Genomic DNA, 20768 nt, shown 5'->3' with positions numbered 1-20768 from the left:
GGGACAATAATCATCAGTATGCATCTGCCTCTTCTCCCCCAATGCCCCTTTCTCACACTCTCATACCGGTCTGACCTCCTCAACCTCAGTTTCCCTTATCTACATATACTTTTCCTGTCACTTCTATGCCGACTCTGTCTCATGTGCCTGTTCTTGAAACTACCATGCAACACTTATTACACCAGAACAAAGAAACAAGTGGATTAGAGGCATGGGCTTATCCCGTCGCACTGGAACCTCCCAATGCTCAAGGAGCACAAGTGTGTTGATATGTGCCAATCTTACCTTTTTAAAAGAATTCAAGGATGCTTGTACTCAGTATGGTCCTACTTCTCCATATGCTAAAATGGTATTACAGACTCTTTGTACTGAGGTCACTTTGCTTCCTTTAGACTAGGACCTTTTGGCAAAAGCTGTTCTAACTTCATCTCAGCATTTACAATTCTGTACCTGGTGGTCAGAGGAGGCCCATCTGCAGGCTCAGCTAAATCGGGCTGATGGCATTCCAATGACTCAGGCTCAGCTCACAGGCTTGGCTATTACTCTGACACTACTGCCCAATTAGGCTTCGATGCTCTCACCACAGAACAAGTAACAAAGGTGTGTATGAGAGCTTGGGATAAATTACACACCTCCGGCCAAGCTCCTGTTTTCACCACTGTTAAATAGGGTCACAATGAATTATACCCTGATTTTTTGGCTAAATTACAAGATGCTGTTGAAAAATCTGTCTCTGATGAGCACGCTCAAGGTTTTCTCCTTCATATTTTAGCTTTTGAGATTGCGAACTGTGAGTGTAAAATGGCCATGTGTTGCTTCCAATGACAAAATTTACCTCAATTACATTTAGCATTGTTTAAACTTTCTAAATGTTCCTGGATACAATACTCTGACTGCAGCTGAACACCATTATACAGGCAAAAATATTCTCCCTAAATGAAGGCAAGCCAGTGTTATGGAAAAACTCCCAAACCAATACCTGGGAACCTGGAACAATTAAAATGTGGGGAAGAGGGTATGCTTATGTTTCACCAGGAGATCATCAATCCCCTGTCTGGGTGCCCACTAAAAGACTTAAACTTCGTGTGAATACTGACAATGAAAACCACAGGGAAGAGACGTCTGCATCAGAGACCACCCTCATACCTGGTGAGATCTGTGCCAACTCCTCATAAACTGGCACACCAAATCAAAATGGGTCTGGTTCAATCCTCCCTAATGGCAACAGAGACCCCTCTAACTAATCCCACTTCTCCTAATTCCCTTTTTCTCCTTACGAACCTAAAAAATCTCACCATTTCTACTAGCCTGAAAATAATATCCCCCTGTTCTTCTGTTCCTCCTTCAGCACTAGATCTCGCTTACAATAGGTTTTACTTAATAATTCTCTTCCTTATCCTTTGTCTCACCAGTTTTCCCTCAAACTGATTTACCTGCTACACAAAATTATTCTTATTGGGCTTATGTGCCTTTTCCTCCACTTATCCAACCTCTCACCTGGATGGATGCTCCTGCAGAAAGGTATACTAACAATAGTGTGTGGATGCCTGGAGCTACAGATGACCGTTGCCCTGCTCAACGAGGAGAAGAAGGCACTGCATTTAATGTTACTGTGGGTTATAAATACCCTCATCTGTGCCTCAGAAATGCACCTGGTTGTATCCATCTAGAAACTCAAGTCTGGGCTGCTTATCTTCCAGAGAGATTAGCCACAGGGGAATGGGGACATTTGGTCCCCGGCCTCTCCCTTTCTCCTTTAAGACAAATGAAAAGGGGAGTAATAGGAGATCCCCATATTTTCAATATAAACCTGTAGGAAAACCATGTTCTAAAAATTTTGAAAGCCTATCTAAAACTTTAATTTGTGAAGACTGTTAGTTCACATGCAGTAGTATTTAAAAAATGATTCATATGGTTTAGTAATAGACTGGGCACTAAAGGGCTATTTAAAAACAGTTGCTCCTCTGGCTGAAAGGAATGCCTAGAGGCTACTTATTTTATTTCTTATTGGGAGGACAAGGATCATCATCCTACTTTGCATAGAAGGTTCAGCTCGTTCTTTCCCTTAAAACGGGAAGATAATGGCATTACCCACACACCCCCCACCCCCGCCAAGGCCTCATATGATATTCCCCATTCTGAGTCCAGAACATCCAGAACTGTGGAAATTGGCTATTGCCATGTCTGGACTGCGAGTATGGGAATTGGAAGCTTTTCTGTCTGTTGTCCCAACTATCGCCCCTCACATACGTGATTCTGAACCCCATGATAAATCCCCTTTGAACTCTTACCCTCTTTTTGATGCCGATCCTCCTTTATGGGACTCCAATTGGCCTTATAATTCTTTTCGACCCAGGTATGCCCCTCTACCTCTTTGGCATCCCCGGGCACCTCGGATTGCTTCTTTACGGTGGAGAACATTGGGTGTTGCCACCGCCGCTCCTCTCCCTCAGTATCAATGTAGATTCAAACATTCTGCTTTGTTTACCTCCAGCCTGACCACTCCTATACAGAGTTGTGTTAAGCCTCCTTACATGCTGTTAGTGGGAAATATCAAAATTTGGACGAAAAATCAAACTGTCCAATACATTAATTGTCATTCATACACTTGTGTTAACTCCCATTTTGACTTCAGGAAAACTGTAATGTTGGTTCAAGCTTAAGAAGGAATCTGGATACTGGTAACTTTACCCAGACCTTAGGAATATTCCCCCTCAGTAATTTAATTAATGACGTGTTACAACAAATTCTCAAAAGATCAAGAGATTTGTTTTCACTTTAATTGCTGTGATCATGGGCCTAGTGACTGCGCTGGCCACCACTGCCGGAGTGGCATTACACCAATCTATTCAAATGGCTCACTTTGTTAAGGAATGGCAAGGCAATTCCACCCAAATGTGGAATTCTCAGCAGGGCATCGATCAAATATTAGCTAATCAAATTAATGATTTAAGACAGTCTGTTATTTGGCTTGGAGACTGGCTAATGAGTCTCGAACATTGCAAGCAAATGCAGTGCAATTGGAATACTTTTGATTTCTGTATCACACCATATTCCTACAATGAGACTGACCATTCATGGGAAATGGTCAAAGGACACCTTCTAGGTAGGGAAGATAATTTATCTTTGGACTAACTAAATTAAAGAAACAAATTTTTGAAGTCTCTCAGCTCATTTATCCATTGTGCCTGGAGCTGAGGCGTTAGATAGGGTGGCAGAAAGTCTTTCTGGACTAAACCCCACAACTTGGATTAAGTCTACTGGGGGCTCCATCATAGTAAATTTTGGAATCATGTTTCTCTGTTTAATCAGCTTGTTTTTAGTGTGCTGGACCAGTCAAAGAATCCTGCGTCAAAACCAAGAGAACGAACAAGCCTTCATCACCATGACACATTTATATAAAAAGGGAGAGATGTCGTGGGAAGTCAGGGACCCCAGCTGGAGCCACGGCAGAGGAACATAAATTGTGAAGATTTCATTTTAATACGGACATTTATCAGTTTCCAAATAATACTTTTATAATTTCTTATGCCTGTCTTTAATCTCTTAATCCTGTTATCTTCATAAGCTGAGGATGTACGTCACCTCGGGACCACTGTGATAACTGTGTTAACTGTACAAATTGATTGTAAAACATGTGTGTTTGAAAATATGAAATCAGTCGCCTTGAAAAAGAACAGAATAAAACAATTTTTAGGGAATAAGGGAAGGCAACCATAAAGTCTGACTGCCTGCGGGGTCAGGCAAAAAGAGCCATATTTTTCTTCTTGCAGAGAGCCTATAAACGGACGTGCGAGTAGGGAAGATATCGTTCAATTCTTTTCCTAGCAAGGAATATTAATATTAATACCCTGGGAAAGGAATGCATTCCTGGGGGTAGGTCTATAAACGGTTGCTCTGGGAATGTCTGTCTTACGTAGCTGAGATAAGGACTGAGACACACCCTGGTCTCCTGCAGTACCCTCAGGCTTACCAGGGTGGGGAAAAACTCCACCCTGGTAAATCTATGGTCAGACCGGTTCTCTGCTCTCGAATCCTGCTTTCTGTTATCTAAGATGTTTATCAAGACAATACGTGCACCACTGAACATAGACCCTTATCAGTAGTTCTGCTTTTGCCCTTTGCCTTGTGATCTTTGTTGGACCCTTATCAGTAGTTCTGCTTTTGCCATTTGTCCTGTTCCCTCAGAAGCATGTGATCTTTGTTAGACCCTTATTAGCAGTTCTGCTTTTTGCCCTTTGAAGCATGTGATCTACTCCCTGTTCTTATACCCCCTCCCCTTTTGAAACCCTTAATAAAACACTTGCTGGTTTGAGGCTCAGATGGGCATCACAGTCCTACCAATATGTGATGTCACACCTGGCGGCCCAGCTGTAAAATTCCTCTTTTTATACTCTCTCTCTTTATTTCTCAGCTGGCCAACACTTATGGAAAACAGAACCTACATTGAAATATTGGGGGCAGTTTCCCCCGATAATATTCCATGCATCCCAAATAAAATACCATGTGGATTTTTTAAAAAGAAATTCAATAAGCATACTTTTAAATATATATGAAAGAATAAAGGTTGAAGATTTAGCTTAGTCAATCCTAAGGGAAAAAATAAACATTGAAGACTTGTCCTGCCAGATAAATCACATCCTACAGAGTCACAGTATCAAAAATAGTAATGATACAAGGTCAAATAAATAACCAATTAAAATAGGAAGCTCAAACTTATCAATAATGGTAATCCCACAAATTAGTGAGAAAAATAGTTGATTAGTAGAAAGTGTTCAGAAAACTAGCTCCCTATGTAGAGAAAAATAAGACTTATTGAGAAACTGAGGTAATATTCCTACCTACACCAGAACTAAAAACTGGCCTAATAATTAAGGACTTAATGTGAAAAGTAAAACTGAAAAGTTAACAGAAGGACAGAAAAGGACCTCTAATACATAAGGCAAAACACTTACTGCCTAATTATATAAAAGTTAAGGCTTTCAGTCAAGCAATACCAATAGACAGATGTCAAAATGGGAGAACACATTTGTGACATCTAAAACCAACAACTAGTTATTATTGTATCTAGATTTGATTAACTCCTACAAATCAACTGGAAAATGATAACAATTCCAACAAGAATTGGGCAAAATATATAAACAGGAAATTTTAAGAGAAAATCCAAAAGGCTAACATATATATGAAAAGATGTTCAGACCCAGAGCAAGTTAAAATAGATATATAATGTCATTTTATGTCTATTACACTGGTAAAAGTTAATAACTGTATAATGCTCATTGTTGACATAGATACGAGGACATAGGATTAGTGGTACAACTATACGTTGGTGTAGTCATTCTGAAGAGCAATCTGACACTCCTCAAGCAAATTAAACATACACATACTTCATGACACCGTAATTCCACTCTAGATGTGTATCCTAGAAACACTTCTAGGTTCATAAGGGGACACATACAATGATGTTCATGGCAGTGTTATTTATAGTGGTAGGGAGTTCAAGGCTATATAGATTAGGTGTTCATAATTGAATAAATCAGTAAAATGTGAGGAATGCACATGAGTACTACGCAGTAGTTAGAAGCAATGGACTAAATGTTCACATGGCAACAATAAGATGTAGATCTTAAATGCCATTTAGATATATCTTAAAAACATACGCACAGGAAAGAAGCATAATTTGCAAAAACTTATACAGACAAAAAATATATAATGAACACATTACAACTGTCAATGACAGGAGGAGAATGGAAGTGCAGAGAGGGGCTAAGAGAGGACAATCATCTTCTGTAAATTATAATTTACTTATGTTTATTGTCTATCTTTACTATTCTGTAGGCTTCATGAGGGTAGGAGCCTTCACTGTTTAACATCCCAAGCACCAAGAAAAATGCCTAACACATAATAGGCACTCAAATTTTGTTAAACTAATATATAAAGGGAAAGGCCGTTTACAGATTAGTTGTGATATCTGAAACATAAAGAAACAAAAAAAACAAGAATATGTGACATGAAGACCAAGAATATGAGAATATGATTAATCTAACTGGAATAGAGGTTACAGATTATGAAAAGCTGATTTTGAAACATTAATGATTTCACCTGGCACTAATATCTGGGAAGCACAATACTCAGTCGTAATTTAGAAATATGTTGTCAACTTCATGGTGCCACATTATGGGTAGGTCTTGGAGATACTGCCTCCACCTTCAGGGTTCATTAACAAGAAGCACACAATTACAGATTCAAGTTATGTATGAGTAGCTTTGAAAAAAAGCATTTTTTAATAGCGGCGTAGCAAATTATATTTTTCTGTGTCAGACTCAAATAGATCATCAGAATATTAAAATTTCAGACAACTGACTTGATTTAACACAACAACTTGTCCTGCTGGTAAAAGCGAAATAAAAAGTAACCAACTTTCCAGCCACATTCATATATAAAAATGACGGCATAATTATGTATTCTATATTAGAAACACATACATCTCTGCAACTTCTAAATTATTTCCTAGAAATTAACAGGACAGAATAAATGTCATCTTCCCTTATTAAAATAATACAATTCATATTGATAACCTAACTCATTTTTCCTTTCTCTACATATTTCAATACAACTGTGGTTTTACTGCTACACCGTATTTCCACTTCAGCAAATTGTCTTTTACATAGTTTCCATAGTAGCAGGTTTTGTGTGTATAACAATTTTCAAATATTGTCAGACACATTTTTATTTTCTACAAGTCTTGTTTCATTGCAGCTCCCTGCTCATTGTTAATGACATTTATTCTTCCAGGGGAGTGTGAATAATACCTAAAACAAAGGGATCATTAACAAGCTGAGTTTTAAAGTTGAACATTTTTATTAAGAAAATTGTCTTTAGAGCACTTTGTTGAGAAAAGGCATTCCAACCTCTATTTAAATAACAGCCTCAAGCTTGGAGGTCTAAAAATAAAATTTTGACTACAGTATTATAGCACAGGTAGTGAGAGCACAGTATTTGATGTAAGAGAAATGCCCACCCAACATAAAGCAGAAAGGGAAGGCTCTTCTTGCACTCCTGGGAGAAAAGAATAAGAAAGAGGAGTTAAAAAAAAAAAAAAAAAGAGAGAGAGAGAGTAAGCTGGACCTTGTTACTCAAAAGTGTGGGCCACCAACAAGCAGCACCTGGGAGCTAGTTAAAAATGAAAAATCTCAGGCCCCACCCCAGGCCTACCAACTCAGAGGCTGTAAATTAACAGGATTCCCAAATGATTCATACGCGAGAGAGTCACTGAACTAAAGTAAAAGTAGAAGACTGGGGAGAGACACTTCCTTCATTCTAACAGAAGGACAAGGTGAGGTTTGTATGTGGGTTAGTTTGACGGTCAGTTTGAAAATGATCAAGAATCAGTCTCATGGTTTCTGTCTTTAAAAGTTTTCATTCTCTCAGCAACAGTGATTTTATAAATTGTATTCATTTATTTCAAAAAAGTTAATGAGTGCCTACAATGTGCACTGTTTGACTTTTTTCAGTACTCTACATTAGGGTCTCTTTTTGGCATGATAGTTTACTCGTTTCCTTAATTTCAGAAATATTCACTTTTGCAACCTTTGTCCGAATCAAATAAACTGAATTACTGTAAAAGGCAGTAATTTTCTTCCTATGGATAGACTATAAACAAAGTGCAATTTCTTTTAAAATGGCAAATCATATTGGGACTAAAATATGTTGTCACAAATGTAAAAACACAGTAAGATGATACCAATGAATCTGAAACAAGAATATTCTTCCTGCAGACTGCTTGAAAGCATTAAGTATAAATTCAACACATATTAAACACATGCTACGTGCTAGGCCATCTGCCAGGCATTTCAGACAAAAATATGCATGAAATAGTCCCTATAATATAGTATGGTATATAAGGCTGACTTCATGGGACTGAAACCTGTGTAGTCACACAGGCCTTGCATTTGGTTTAAATGTTCCGTTGTTGTAGTATAAATTCTCAATAAATTTACCTTTGAAACTGTAAGTGAATGAAATACAAGTACGTAAACTTTTAAATGAAGCCTGATAGAATGAACCAGGCCTATCTCCTGGTGCGTGACCAGGGGATATGAACAAGTAAACAAAACAGTTTTATATTTTACCACCTTTATTTTAATGGCCCTTTCCTGCTTTTTTGAACAAGGTATCTGCATTTTTATCTTCCACAAGGTTGGCTCATTCTGTAGCCAGTGACGACAGTCAAATAGAACTATGTGCTAGATACTTTGGTAGAAAGGACAATGGAGCTATTGGATATGAAAAGGTCAATGATGACTTCACAGGGAAAATGATACTTAAGTTGGGCTTTGAAGGACAAAAAGGAGTTTGCCAGATGACAGGCACTCCTGAAAGGAACAACATTCTTACATAAATTGTAGACTTACAAGTGTACACTTATTTCCTCTAAGTTTAAAAAAACAAAAAAAAAGGGCTTCGCTTAAGTCTTGTATATTTTCAATACACTGTTTTTTACATTTTTTAAAAAAAGCTGTATACTAGGCACAAATTCCACTTCCTGGGGAAGCTTACCTTCTGGCAAAGCAAATACAGGAATAAGAAATGTACAGAGGTGAACAAACATGCCTTCGGTTTAGATTTTTACCTGGGTTTGTGCCTCTTCCCCGGGCCGGGAAAGCGGTTTGCGGGCTTTCGAACCGGTAGGGGCTGAAGGCTTCGACCTTTTCCGAGGCCTGTGCAATCAACCGTGGGAAAGGGGTTTCCTCCTCGAAATGGAACTGGCTCCAGTTGGCATGGCCGCAGAGTTTTTCTATTTCTTTCACCAAGTACCTGCCGCACAGCTTCCTGGCACTGCTGATGTCGCTCAGTTCACGGGAAAACCGAACCAGCAAGAGTCCAAGCCACAGCATGCACAAGCAGAAGCGCCTCAGCATTCCTGTGACCGCAGGCGAGTCCTCCGCGTTGTGCAATGGCGGTCAGCCTGACCCTGCTCCCTCTCTGCGCCTGCGCCAGGCCGAGCCGCGCGCACAAACCCTGCGGAATTCCGAGCGCGTGGGGGCCTCGCGAGAACGTCAAGGGAAGGCGCGCGCTGGCGGCGCCGAGGCTTTCCCGCCTTCCCAGGGGTCTCAGGTGGTCGAAGGTAGCAGGCCCTGGCTCCTAAAATGAAAGCCAAAATCCCCTCACTACCCCGCTACCCTCCGGTTTGATTCATTTTTCTTTCGTTCCCCAATGGGAGATTCCTCACCAAGCGAGAGAGCATAGGACCCCTGTGACCTGATAACGTACGTTGAAAGGTGTTGCTCCCTCCACCTGGATTGCGTTTCCCGTTCTTGTTTGCCGGGTTGTTAATGAAGCTTCGTCTCCCTCACAGAAACCCCCTCTCATCTCTTTCACGGTGTTAATCGACCTGTTTCCATTTGTGGGCGTGTGACCTCTTTCCTGAGACCCCCCGCTTCATGAAGGCAGGGCCTGCGTCTGTTCTTGCTTTCCACTGTACCCCGGGGGCTAGCATTTAGCTGGCAATCAAATATGTGGTGAAACGTTTGTGTGTTGCATATGGGCATGTGCATTTAGTCAGGTTCAAAGCTTCTTCAGAAAAATCCTACTGGTTCACAGGGAGGCATAGGCCTTAGCCTCAATCTCCGGAAAAAAGAAGTAGGGATGCTGTCTTGAGGTACCTGGGATAGAAATGTGGTTCTTTCGGTTAGAGAATGTAGAGGATTGTCTGTTACCAAATTAACTTGTGACAGGTACCCCTAGAGGATTTGCCTTGTAAGAATAACAGCATGCGGCATGAAATGCTCATTTAGGTGAGATAATTTTGCTCAGTAGGGAAGGGGCATGGAAGCGAAGCACAATCGGCATAGGTAGCTTTATCATTTTAAATGAAGTTCTGCGTTATTAGTGTGTTGGCGTGGAAGGATGTACTATCGGCCACAAGAGGGCATTCCGGGGTTGTCTCAGGAATAAGCTTCAGGATGCTGAAGCTACAGGTGCCAGCTTATCAGTGATCTTACCATTTCCCTACACAATTTTATTTTTTTCTCCCTTTCTTTTCTGTCTTCTGACTCTGTCTTTTTCTTCATTTTCCATTTCCCCATCTTTTCCTTGCTTCCCAGTGGCATCTATGAATGCTGTTATATTAACTGCCCATTGGATTTTTTAAATGGTTGATATAATATAGATTAGTAAAATTTAATCACCTTCCTTGAAAAACAACTTATGTCCGAACTATAGTGGGCCATGAGTCCTAGTCAGAACTTTATCAGGTAAAGTTTTTGAGAAAGGAAAATATTAATCATACTGAGATGAATGTAAGCCCACTATAGTGGCAAAACGTAAAAAATGTAAGCCCACAAGGCAAAACCTATAGTAGATATATAAAAGATTTTTAAAAAAGAAATCAAAGCATACCACTACAGGAAATCATCTAACCACAAAGAGAGCAAGAGAAAAAGAAAAGAACAAAGAATCTACAAAATAACCACTAAACAATTAGCAAAATGGCAGTAGTAAATTCTAACCCATCAATAACTACTTTGAATGTAAATGGATTATGTTATTTGATTAAAAAAACAGGGCTGAATGGATTTAAAAAACAAGACTCAACTATATACTGCCTACAAGAGACTCATCAAGGGACCTGAACTATACTTTAGAACAAGTGGAGCTAACAGATATTTATGGGACATTCCATCCAACAGCAACAGAATACACATTCTTCTAAAATGCACACAGAACATTCACCAGAATAGATCATATGTTATGCTACAAAGCAAGTCCTAATAAATTTAGGATAATAAAATAATATCAAATATCTTTTCTGACCACAATGGGATGAAAGTAGAAATCAATAAAAGGAATTTTTGAAAACTCACAAATATGTGGAAATTAAAGAACATGTTCCTAACTACCAATAGGTCAAAGAAGAAATGTAAAGGGAATTTAAAAAATATCTTGAGACAGGCTGCTCAGTGGCTCATGCCTGTAATTCCAGCATTTTGGGAGGCTGAGGCGAGTGGATCACTTGAGGCCAAGAGCTCAAGACCAGCCTGGCCAACATGGTGAAACCCTGTCTCTACTAAAAATACAAAAAAATTAGTCAGGTGTGGTGGCAGGCACCTGTAATCTCTGCAGCTCAGGAGGTTGAGGCAGAAGAATCGCTTGAATCTGGGAAGCGGAGGTTGCAGTGAGCTGAGATTGCATCACTGCACTCCAGCCTGGGTGACAGAGTGAGACTCCATCTCAAAAACTCCAAAATGGAAACACAACATACCAAAATTTATGGTATGCAGCAAAAACAGTGCTGAGAGAGAAGTTTATAGTAATAAGCACCTATGTCATAAAAGATCTCAAATCAACAACTTAACATTGTATTTCAAGGAACTAGAAAAACAAAGTAAGCCCAAATTTAGCAGAAAGAAGGAAATAACAAAAGTCAGACAAAAAAATTTAAAAATAGAGGCTAGCAAAACAATAGAAAAGTTTCACAAAACTAAAGTTGGTTCTTTGAAAAGATGACCAGGATTAGGGACCCACTTAAATAAGCAATCTAACTGCCCCTTGGCAGGGTGGGTGTGCTGCACTGGTGGGAATCCCCCTCGTCTGGGCTGCCCTTACTCTTCAGAGCCAGCAGGCAGAAAAGACTAAGATCGCTGATCCACAATACCACAGCCACTTCTCCTCCCAGGGGCTCCTCTCGGGGATATCAGAGTTCTGTCCACGAACCACTGACTGGGATGCTGAGATTCCCACAGGGGGTCCCTGCCTGGTGAGGAGGAGTGGATCAGGATCCTACTTAAAGAAGCAGTCTGGCTACAAACTGACCCAGCTGCTGTGCTGTGCTCTGGGGAGTCCCTCCCAATTCAGACTGCTGAGTCTCGTTGGCACCAGTGGCATGGGAAAACTGTGGACTGGAGCCACAGTGATGGCAGCACCCCCAAGAACTCAGTCTTTTTAGGCAGTCTCTAGCCTGCCATGCTGGCCAGAGAGGATTCCAAGCCAGCAGGTTTTAGCTTGTGGGGTTCTGTGGGAGCAAGACCTTTTGGCTCCCTGGCTTCCGCTCCCTTCCAATGGGAGTGGATGGACCTCCTGCATCGCGGGAGTTTCCAAAGCTGAAGTATGCACATATTCCTGTGTCTCAGTGCCTGCTCTACTGGCCACCCACCCCAGCCACCATCATGAGTGTGTACAGCTTTGTGCTTGTGACCCAAAGCCCTCGTGGCATGGACTCACAAGTGGACCTCCTGATCTGCAGGTTGCATTGATCCATGGGAAAAGTGTGGTTTTCAGGGTAGGGTAGCACAATCCATCACTGCCCCAGATGGCTGGGGGAGGGAGTTCCCTTTGCCCCATGCAGCTCCTAGGTGGGCCCTCACTCTACCCTGCTTTTTCTCACCCTCTGTGGGTCGCACCAACTACCTAGCCAGTCCCAGTGAGAGAACCTTGGTACCTCAATTGACAATGCAGAATTCACTCTCCATTTTCATCCTTCTAGGTAAGAGCTGCAGAGTGGAGCCGTTTCTGTTCCGCCATCTTGGCTGCTCCGGGATTCAAGGAATTTGCCTATCTTCTGTTTTATTTAGCTCCATTGTAGTCTTCATTTTTTTTTCTTCCTTCTTCTGGCTTTTTCTCTTTCTACCTACTTAAGGTGCACTTACTTAATACTGCTGATATGGTTTGGTTCTGTGCCCCCACCCAAATATCATCTTGAATTATAACTTTGCAGAGGAAGAGATGAGGGATATGGGCCAGGGACAGGCTCGATCTAGGAAGCTGCCTTTTATTTCTAGGGCAGCATGTTTGTCTTGTTCTAGCATTAACTTTGCTGGGCATTGTTCTCATCCTTTTGGATTAGAATCAGTATTTCAGACAGCACTCTCACTGGCTTTATCCCAGGTAGCTGATGGTCTCTGAGGTTCTGAAGCTCTTTTTTGTATTCTGTTGCTCATAGCCTTCTATCTGTACCATCTTCCAGTCTCCATTTCATCCAGTCAGAGGTTCTTAGATAAACTCATTTTGATTTGAGATCATATCTGCCACTCTTTTAATTTCATGACCAATTTCTTAGTAACAACTTCATATTTTCTGTGAATTCCTCACTGTTTTGCCTGACTTGACAACAGCAAACAATTTACATTCAATCCCTAACAACTTCTAAAACTGAAGTTTCTGATTTTTAACAAATTAAATTTTAAATTTTTTGATAATTACAGATTGACACATGCCAATATAATAAATAATTACTAGACCCTTTCCAGTTTTGCCAAAAGGTAACAGCTATGAAACTACAGCATATATCAAAATGAGGATATTGACAGTTGAATAGTCATGATATAAATCTGTTCCACCACCATAAGGATTCCTTAAAGTCATACCAACTTCCAACCTGCTCCCTAACCCAGTCCTTAAATTTTGAAAAAGAGATTTTCCATTTTTAAATTTTGTCATTTTGTGAATGTTTTATAAATGAAATCATACAGCATGTAACTTTCTGGAGTTATTGAAAAAACTCAGCCTGATTCTCTGGATAGTCATGTGGCTTATTGCATTTGTCACTAGTTGGCTGTTTTTATTGTTGAGTCTTATTCAATGGCGTGGATATACCACAGTTTGTTTAACTAACACGCATAAAGAACATTTTGTTTAGTTCCAGTGTTTGGCAATTACAAATCAGCCTATATAAACATTCATGCACAGAATTTACATAAACATTAATTTTAAATTCCTGGGAAAATGTTCAGTAATGTAATCTCTGCTTTGTAAGGTGGTTACATTTTAGTTTTTCTTAAAAAGTCACCAAAATATTTTCTGGGGTGGCTGTACCATTTTGTAGTCCCAGGAGAAAATTTTGCCTCTATGTTTTCTCAGAAGAGTGGTTTATTTTTATTTCTGTGTATCAAGGGAGGGAAGAGAGGTAAATGAGTGTATTCTTTCAGCCACCCTGACTGTCCTGTCTGGATTTCTCCTCAGGCTCTGTTATGCATTGAATTGTGTCCCCAAAGTGATCCACTGAAACCATACATACCTGTATTTCAGAATGGGACCTTTATAGACCCTAGTGTGACTGCAAATGTAGTTAGTTAGGATGAGGTCCCTCTGGAGCTGGGCCCTATATTCAGTAGGATGGATATCCTTACACAAAGATAATGTGAAGACAAAGGAACAGAGAGCACCATGTGTAAAGAGGGATAACATTGAAGAGCTGCAGCTGCAACGAAGGAATGCCAAAAAGCAGCAGCAATCCATGTGAAGTTAGGAAGAAGAAAAGAGGATGCTCCCCAAAGGTTTCAGAACAACATTGGCACTGCCAACACCTGGATTTTAACTTGCAGCATTCAGAACTATGAGAAAAAAAATTTCTTTTGTTTTAAACCAGTTTAGGTTCTTGGTTACATCCAACCTGGGAATCTCACAGTAGGGCCTTAGAGCTACTCTAGGAGTCTGTCCTTTTACTTCATTTGTCACACTGATTTATAAGGAATATTAAAACTAAGAATAAAGGGAAATTTATATCTTACAAATGTCCTCCAGGAAGCAAAGCTTTGAACATTTCTTGGTTAAGAGATTTAAAATTATATACACTAGTAAAATTATGAAACTTCATCTATTATTATTTTCCCTCACATCTTATTTTTATAATAATAGCAGGGTTATATATAGAGTGCATATGGCAAGGGAAAGTTGAGAAACAGTTATGTGTCTAGGTAGAAGCTCCATGTGAGCAGCAATTTTGTGGGTTTCCCCCCAACTATTAAACCCTAAGGACATAAGACACTGCTAGGCATGTAAGAGGAGGAGGTTGATAATTGTTTGCTGAATAAATGAATAGGATCCCCCAAATATTGATAATTTATTTATCATTATTAATGTCAAATCATATAACATATCTGATCCTACTCCTTATTCTCACAGAAGAAGGTAGAGTAACTTGGGCAAACCAGAGGATTTATTTCAAAGTGTGCAATATATTCTATGATTCCTGGGTTCTCTGCCCTAATGGTCCCAAGATTCCTTCTCATTCTGTGTCCAGTATTGATGGAAAACATTTTCTATGCAAGAGAAATTGTAATCATGAGTGGTTCCCGAACACATAAGGATGCAATCTAAACTCCATATCCAGGATGAACTAGATGAGTTACGAATCCCTCTTCCTGCCTCCATCTCCAGCCATACCTTGATAATCCCCTTTACAGTAACTGGCCTCCTATCCTACTGACTTCTGGGCAGGTTCACACATACTGTGCTTTCTGTTGTTCTCTATGTCTTTCCCTGTCCCTTGTTGCCCTCTCATTTGCTCAGATACCTTTTAAGATTCAGATCCAACATTACTTCCTTTAGGGAAATTACCACAAACTCTCTTCCCTTATGTTGCTTCCTCTATGTTTTCTCCTTCCCATGATGGAAATAAAGTAGACCCCATTCCCTGTGTGTTCATTACATTCTCAGTGATGCTTTACTGATATCATAGCCCTTATTCCCCCTTACTTATTGGCCTCCCACACTAGACTGACTATGAGCTTCTGTGAGCTCGCTGTAAGGTCAGTTGCACGCACATGGTAGCTGCTCAACACATCATATTAGTTAAAGGAAATTGCACTTCATCACAAGATATTTGCAGACTCTGGGGCTGGAGGATAGGAGGATGGTGGAACCATAGAACCTGGCTACAGAGTAAAAAATGCACTGAGTGCTCAGGTTAGTAGAACTAGAAAAAGGCAAAGCCTCTATGATTAGTGATCCTGTGCCATACAGGGATGAGGTCAGGGATGCAACAGGAGGACCCGACCCATCCTAGGGTGATTCACCTCTTTGATGAAGTTAACTGGTATAGTCACTATGGATAAAAGTACAATTCACAGAGGACTGTGGGTTAGAAGGTGGGGGACCGAAAGGGAGTTAGAGGGTTTTTATGGGCAAAATCTAGGGCAGCAGGGCTTTCAAGATGTGTATGGGGTTTCTCCTAGGTAATCATGCCTAATTCCTCATACCACCAAACCAATCTTTTAGTTCCTTTTATAATCTTTAGTCTGGTGTTGAACTAGAGAAGGTAGCTCCTTTAGCTCTTGCCTGCTTTCTACTTTAAAGAGGGCGGAATATATTGAGATCTACCTGTTTGTGAATATGTTTAGGGCTTCAAAAAATTCCTTCTAGTAGTTTTTGGTTCTTATTTCCTGCATATTTTGTCCACATTCATAATCAAATGGTCACATTTCCACAAGATTTAGGAACTATACATCCTGATGAGCAAAAATTAACTTTCCAATAAAGTCTTATCACATATAATCCTGACATTTCTTCCTCAAAAAAAAAAAAAAAAAAGTGACTGTTCCTTCAAATCAGCCAGTCATTTCTGGCCCCCACTGCACTCTTTGTGCTAACTCACCCCACACCCCGCCCCAGTAGTTCTCCGGTGTATTAATAGCAGCACATTGGAATCACATGGGAACCTTTAAGAACACCCTTTCCCGCTGTTGCACTCTGAAACAAGGAAGTCATATCTCTGGGTGTGGAGCCAGTCCCGAGTATTTGTGAAGATCCCCAGTGGTTTCTAGTGTGCTAAAAGTAGGAGAAATATTACCTAGCTATTCCCCAAAGACCTTGTAGGAAGATTTTAGGAGTAATTCAATCGCATTTATTGTCTATCCCTTTGCATTTCGTAATGTTACAACTTTTATATACTGTGTACACCAATCATTAGCAACACAGGGTGAAATATGAAAGAGTAAAGGAGAACAAGAGGCAAGAGTCACCACTGGATTTGGGCAGTGGGGGCCATTGTGGCATCTGACAGAGTCAGAGTGTGAGAGGGAAGCCCATTTACAGTGGGACCCAGCGGTAATGAGAAGTATAGAATTTCAGAGATACTTTAGAGTTTGGTGGGGAAATGATTGGTGTTTGTTTATGAAAAAATATTAGAAAACCAGGACTAATGCCAGGGAGAAGGAAAGGCTGAAAAGGTTAGTGATCAGTGTGTGTGTTAGGATAATTTCTTGAGATGTTATCCTGGTTTGGCGTGATACTATACTATTCCATCTCACATTTCCATTCCCTAGCCCAGCTCAAGCAGGCTGCCTGGGCCTTGGTTTTTGCCTGTCTAGCTTACTTTTGAAGGGCTATACTAGAAAGGAGATGCCTGACACTGCACGGCCAATTGTTTATAAATGCCCAAAGACAGGTAAAAAGTTATGCAAGTAACCCTGATAGGACTTGAGCCAGAGAGAGAGAAATACAGAGACAGACACAGAAAAAGAGACAGAAGGGAGATAATATGATTATTTCTTTAAACTACCCTGGGGTTGAAACTTCCCTATCCAAGGGAAGAGATATCATCCTTGTCAGCATTCTTTCTGTCCCCATTGAGGGACACAGGTACAGAAGTGAGAGGACTATGTGGGATTGCACTGAGTGTTGCAGTGGTAGCCATTGAGGATAGTGCAGCCCAAGGGTCTTGGTGCTTTAGTGCTAAGACCATGGGTTCAGTGCACACCTTCATGGGTGTCCCCATTAGAACAATGTCTGATGTTGTTGAATTCTCTACTAGGTTACAGAATTGGGATTGCTATTGATTTGGTAAAGAAGAAAGGTGGATATTTTCTGCATGTGAGAGACCGTGCCTTAAAATTCATACCTGTTGCACAAAAACAGTCTTTGGGAATAAGAAAGGTAGGGGTCATGACACAACTGGGAAAGGAGAGGGAAAAATGGAGAGAAAGATAGGCTAGTAGTAGGAGTATATACTGGTACAGATTGAGGCAACTATGTCAGTAGATAATAGATAGATAATAGTGATAGTCCTCAGTGTTATCAGTTAAGGACAAACTTGGAGAAAATGTGTTCTGTAATGGACAGTGAGCTGCATACTGTGGATAAGTAAGTTTGAATGCAAGAGTTACAATGAGCAACAAGGGTTCCACCATGAAAGCACAACTCTTAAAACATGTTGGCTATCTGCGCGAACAGTTACATTCTGTCGTTCTTTGCTCTCTCAGTGAGAAGAAGCTCTCCAGGAGGGACTAGGAGAGGACATGATAAACCTCCGAGCCTTGGTTATGATTGACCATGTATGGAACTTTGGAATATAGGAACTTCTGTGTTCATCTCCTATAATTCTGTTTACAGACATTTGATTGAAGCAATTTACTTTTCTAAAGTAAATTTTTTCTAAAGTGCATTTTCTCTGTAGAGGCTAGTTAAAATGTATGGATACAGAGGTTGAAGAAACTGACTAAATTTAAAAATGATACCATGATGCTTTACCAACTCTAAGAAATGCTCATATTATTTCATGGTTTATTTTACTTACATAAATGTTCTGTAAGTTCTAAAATGGTAGACTTGAATCCATTTCCTTACCAGTTCTAACACCAAAAAATGAGTTATTTATTCAGTTATCTATATGATGATATATTTATTTAGAAGCATAAAAAAGCCCTACTAAAGAAACAGTTGAGTTCATTTGGGCACAAAAATCTGAATATATTTATTGTCAGTTCAGATTGTTTTCAAATAATATTTCACTAAGCCCCAAACCCTCCCACTTCCAATGAAGTAAAACATTACAATGTGTGTGGTTTTGTGTTCATGTAGTGTATGTTGACAAAATTGATTCAATAATGTATAACTGTTATATGTGGTTGGTGTCAGTTGTGTATAAAAAGTTATGTTGGTTAAAGTAATAAAGCTTTTATAAACATTATATAGTTAATAAGATTCAAAAGCAATTGATCTAAATATACTATTAATAAAAAAGAAAAAGACTTTTTCAGCAGAAAAAAGATCAATTTCATAGAAGTACAATAGTGGAAAGACTATTGTTACAGAGCAAGTGAAACATGTAAGCATTAATAATGATTTCTCACATTCTAACAATCAGTGGTGACTGAATTGGACATCAGTGAATGTTTCGTGGAGAATACATAGGAGGTTAGGTGAGAAGTTCACAATTACCTACTTTGTGCAGAAAAGTCCCTTTGTCACAACATTCTTCACAGTATAGTTTACTGGCATCATCAGCTTCACTTCTCTTTGGTCAGGAAAGTAGTACCTTTCTCAATGACAGCTGCCCCTCAGACAGAATTGCCTTCAGCTCCTGTGACAACTTAGGAATGAATCCCAACATCATATCTAAGGTCTCTGCATCTTTGTTAATGGTGGATGACATCATCTCTGTGAAGTCAAAAAGGAGGGGTGGAAGGTGAGGAAAACTATTCATGTCAAAGAGGATTAGAAAAATTACAGAATTTTGCCTGGATCACATTATAACCATTGCCTCAATGTAATTAAACACCAAAGACAATCAGCAAGTATCCTAACATCTAAACAACTTAGCTTACTTAGAGTTGGGCACCTTGAAGTACTACAGTATTATTAAGGATCTGCTAACTTCACTCTCCTGTCTGTGGACTCTTTCCATGACAATCAAAATGCTTGCATCATGGCACTTTTGACTCTCTCTAATGCTATTTTGATCGATAACTTCCAACTGCATTATCGACTAGATAACGATAAGGAAATTTCTTTCATAATCAAAAATTTTCCAGTAGAAAGACTTACATATTCAAGTCTCTATTCACATACAACTCTACATCTATATCTACATCCACCCCAATGCCAGACATTTAACATTGATTTTCTATGTGTACTTCCCATTTTTCTTGTTAAATTCATCTAGTTTTCAAAGATTTTTAATGAGCATTTTTACTAATTTATTCAGAAAAAGTGAAAATTAAACACAAATTGTACTATAATCTACTCTTTCTTGATTTGCATTAGTAATTTTCCTAAACTGTGTTGTTTTTCCCTATTTTATAATAAGATAAACAAACTCTGACCAACAATGTAGGAAAAGTAAATAACTTTGAAATCACGCTGTGAATCCTATAAAAAGGAAGCAAGTGTTTGCTGTCCATGATGACTTTTAATGGGGTCATTTAGTGATTTAATATAGGTTATGCATATAGTCTACAAGATGTAATTTTGGAAGGCATCCATGTACACCACTATACCACCAATGCACTTACAAGATGTAATTTTGGATTCACACATTGCCTCTTCAAAACCTGTTTCCTCTACATTAAATGTAAAACAATAATTAGTAATTTGCCTTGGCTTCTCAGAATTTAATACAACCTATTAGACCGACTACAGTAGCCTCTATAGCTTTTGAAAGATGCCCTTGCTAATTCTAACTTAACTTGCAATTTATCTTTATGACTACCCTATGACTTGGTAAAGTTTAAACACCATTCTGGTATTGAACTATTCTCAACTCTGAAATTTCACTTTTAAAATCCATTGCAGCTTCAAATGTTGAAAACATTAATCAGATCTTCAGCTACAGTGGTCTGAAGGGGTAGCTTCCCTTGTCTCTGGTCCTCTCCAGTTTCTCCTTTAATGATCCAGGCATCTTTCTCTTACAACCCTTGTCTCTCAACACCCTGTAAGACCCATTTAAAAATATGTGAAGCAAGGCTGTCTTGGAGTGCATTTAAAACCATTAAAAGAGAGAGAGAAGGAAGACGCTTTTAATTGCTTAGGCCACAGTCTAGCTTTTGGACAAAAGAAGAGTCATTAAATCTAAGGCCCTTTCTGTCTTCCATTCGAGGACCCTAACAGGTCTCAGAGTGCCTGTGCCTGTCTGGCATGTAAAGCAGCTTGATAACCAGTGCACCACCTCTCTGCTTGCTCACTTTTCGAAATTCGCTGTCCAGGTGCCTGTCCTCCTCTCTCCCAGCACCTTCCCCTGCCCCCTACCCAGGTCCTACCTCCTCCCAACTGTC

The 20768-nt window shown here is 39.7% G+C and overlaps 1 protein-coding gene across 2 annotated transcripts in view; it reads right to left on the bottom strand.

Annotated features, from left to right (window-relative positions):
- INSL6 (insulin like 6) overlaps positions 1 to 19070 on the bottom strand; it is a 34821-nt gene extending 15751 nt beyond the window's left edge. Inside the window, exon 1 of one of the 2 annotated variants that reach the window (XR_013404853.1) lies at positions 18941 to 19070. Coding sequence is in view for 1 of the 2 variants with exons in the window: in XM_001082439.5 (XP_001082439.3) it covers positions 8633 to 8921 (289 nt within the window). In the remaining variant the exon portion in view is untranslated. Of the gene's footprint in view, positions 1 to 8632; positions 9045 to 18940 lie in introns of those variants that run through there. The other variant, XM_001082439.5, reaches the window with a different exon arrangement.
- Between the last annotated feature and the right edge of the window lie 1698 nt (positions 19071 to 20768).

This window comes from Macaca mulatta, chromosome 15 (genome assembly GCF_049350105.2).
Source record: "Macaca mulatta isolate MMU2019108-1 chromosome 15, T2T-MMU8v2.0, whole genome shotgun sequence".
NCBI lineage: Eukaryota > Metazoa > Chordata > Mammalia > Primates > Cercopithecidae > Macaca > Macaca mulatta.
The sequence above is the reverse complement of the archived record's forward strand: the minus strand, read 5'-3'. Positions and strand labels throughout refer to the sequence as shown.